Source organism: Sinocyclocheilus anshuiensis, unplaced genomic scaffold, assembly GCF_001515605.1.
Source record: "Sinocyclocheilus anshuiensis isolate Anshui unplaced genomic scaffold, SAMN03320099.WGS_v1.1 scaffold305, whole genome shotgun sequence".
NCBI lineage: Eukaryota > Metazoa > Chordata > Actinopteri > Cypriniformes > Cyprinidae > Sinocyclocheilus > Sinocyclocheilus anshuiensis.
In genome coordinates, this window is record NW_015540850.1 from 619,995 (window position 1) to 620,551 (window position 557).

The 557-nt window shown below is 42.9% G+C and overlaps 1 protein-coding gene across 2 annotated transcripts in view; it reads left to right on the top strand.

The window, feature by feature from the left end:
* LOC107687722 (transmembrane protein 161A-like) overlaps positions 1-557 on the top strand; it is a 9,623-nt gene that overhangs the window by 4,227 nt on the left and 4,839 nt on the right. For both annotated transcript variants that reach the window (XM_016485170.1, XM_016485171.1), the window contains exon 10: positions 371-545. In XM_016485170.1, the coding sequence (XP_016340656.1) occupies positions 371-545 (175 nt within the window). The remainder of the gene's footprint in view (positions 1-370; positions 546-557) is intronic.

The following is a 557-nucleotide window of genomic DNA, read 5'->3' on the forward strand; positions in this document are numbered from 1 at the left end:
TTAGCTGTTTCAACACATACATGTGTTACCAGCACTTTTAGAGTTCATCCCCACTACCTGATGTGAGCATAAGTATTGGAACAGTTGAATTTAAGGCAGATGTAAAAGATTAAAAGCTATTAGTTAGTTACAGATCCCTTGCGCGCAATCACAGCAGCTAATCTGCGACCCACAGACATCACCAGACTCTAGGTCTCATCCTTTGAAGTGCTTTTCCCAGCCTTTAATGCAGCCAATTCCAACTGTTGGGGAGTTTCTGCCTTTAGTCTCCTCTTCAGCTGGTGAAATCCATGTTCAATCAGATTTTTTTGTTTATATCATTTATTTAAAATTTTAATATTTGTTTATAATTTTTTTTGTCTTTTTCCAGACTTTCTAGTTCTGCCTTTAACTCCGTGCGTCTTTGGACGATCGTGGTGCTGTGTGTCTTGCGGCTACTGCTCACCCGCTATCACCTGCAGGCCTATCTCAATCTGGCACAGAAGTGGGTGGAGCAAATGAAGAAAGAGGCGGGGCGTATCGCTGCCATTGACATCCAGAGGAAGGGGGGGCTGAAA